Source organism: Cyprinodon variegatus, unplaced genomic scaffold (genome assembly GCF_000732505.1).
Source record: "Cyprinodon variegatus isolate N-32 unplaced genomic scaffold, C_variegatus-1.0 Scaffold741, whole genome shotgun sequence".
In the NCBI taxonomy this organism is placed as follows: Eukaryota; Metazoa; Chordata; class Actinopteri; order Cyprinodontiformes; family Cyprinodontidae; genus Cyprinodon; species Cyprinodon variegatus.
In genome coordinates, this window is record NW_015151194.1 from 360836 (window position 1) to 362382 (window position 1547).

The 1547-nt window shown below is 38.6% G+C and overlaps 1 protein-coding gene across 2 annotated transcripts in view; it reads right to left on the reverse strand.

Annotated features, from left to right (window-relative positions):
- Positions 1-1547, reverse strand: part of far2 (fatty acyl-CoA reductase 2) — a 55646-nt gene that overhangs the window by 19071 nt on the left and 35028 nt on the right. For both annotated transcript variants that reach the window (XM_015395454.1, XM_015395455.1), the window contains exons 6-7: positions 1182-1359; positions 720-764 (exon numbers count right to left, since the gene is read on the reverse strand). In XM_015395454.1, the coding sequence (XP_015250940.1) occupies positions 720-764; positions 1182-1359 (223 nt within the window). The remainder of the gene's footprint in view (positions 1-719; positions 765-1181; positions 1360-1547) is intronic.

A 1547-nucleotide genomic window follows, 5' to 3' on the forward strand; every position in this document is an offset into this window, starting at 1 on the left:
CTCCAGAGTGTTGTTCAGCATGGGGGTGAGTAGAAAATTAAGGCTAATCATGTTTTGGGTGGACTATTCCTTTAATGGTGTGAACGGACCACTGTAAAGAAAATCAGCCCATTTAACTGCACTACGGTCATGTAGATGAGCAACTTTATGGTAATGGCATTTCAGTTCTACCTCCAGAGATCTGAACATTTGTCATTTGGTAAATAGTTTGGTTCTTTCAATGTTACACAGGTACAGATTGGAGGGAAATTTAACATTCGGGAATACTGCCAGCTATTTGGGTCAAACCGAAAAAAAAAAAAAAGCAATATTGAAAAGTCTACAGCTTCTTAGTGGTTTTTGGCAGATATAAAATAATACATACTACTTTGCATGTTGTGCTTTTTCGTGCACAGAGTTCATGAAGAAACTACGTTTGAAATATTCCAGTTAGAAGGAAACGATGCATTTCCATTTGAACCAACTGGAAGTTATAATCTGTGGTTTCAGGACAGCACTGGTGCAGCTTTAATAGGTGTAGCTTTATAAACATTTTTTTTTTTTGGAAAATTTAAAATTACTTCATTTTCAACGGTATTAACGCTTTCTATCCTTACAATATCACAATTTTTATCCTGGAAGGGCTCCAAGCTACCAGAAGTAATTTTTGGTTTCTGATCAATTTCAAAATGATTTAATCAACCCAATTATTTTACAGCTATATTAATTTAATCTCTTACTGCGATGAATATCCCACTGGGTCCATTGAAGTTGTCAATCCAGCCCTGAAACAAAAGAATCAGAGAAAAAGCATCGAGTGAAAAACAGGATCATTAACCGACCAAACCTACATTATTTTTTCCTGTATATCTGACCAATTTACAAAACAGATACAATAAAAAAAACGTAATTATTTGTTCTCAAATCATAAATCAAATCTTTTACTGGATACTTTTTACATTCCAACAAAGCTATGAGGATCATCCGGGCCAGAACTGAATCTCACACCTTCTTAGCCGCAGGTGGAGGTGAAATAAGACACTACCAGACCTTTAGTTACCGTACCTAAAGATGAACTCACACTGATTACTGTTTTCTGCATTACCATCTTCTCTTCATTATAATAGCTTTAATAGGTAGAGAAGTTTTTAAAACCCTTTTTTTTTAAATCAAAACCCTCCTGAAACGGCATAAAGACTAACAGGGAACGGCTCCTTCCAACTGGCTCCGATGATGGAGGGTCTGACGATGGCGACGTTGAGCTCTTCAGCCTCCTGCTGAACCAGATACTCAGCCAAAGCTTTGGTGAAGGTGTAAGTGTTGGGACGCTCTCCGATAAGCTTGGGGGTCAGCGTTGCTACCAAATCGTCGTCCATCCAGCTGAGGGCAGAGAAAACAGACACGTCTTATTATATATTCAGTTTCCCTCCCACAGATTAAAGAGTTCCGATGTTTCTACTGGAGAAACGCAGCCTTCTAAAAAGGCTTTTCTGGTTGAGCCTTTAGTAGCTTCACCTCATTACCTGTCATTAGGCTTGTCCCGATCCGATACGTGGATCGGATCGGGA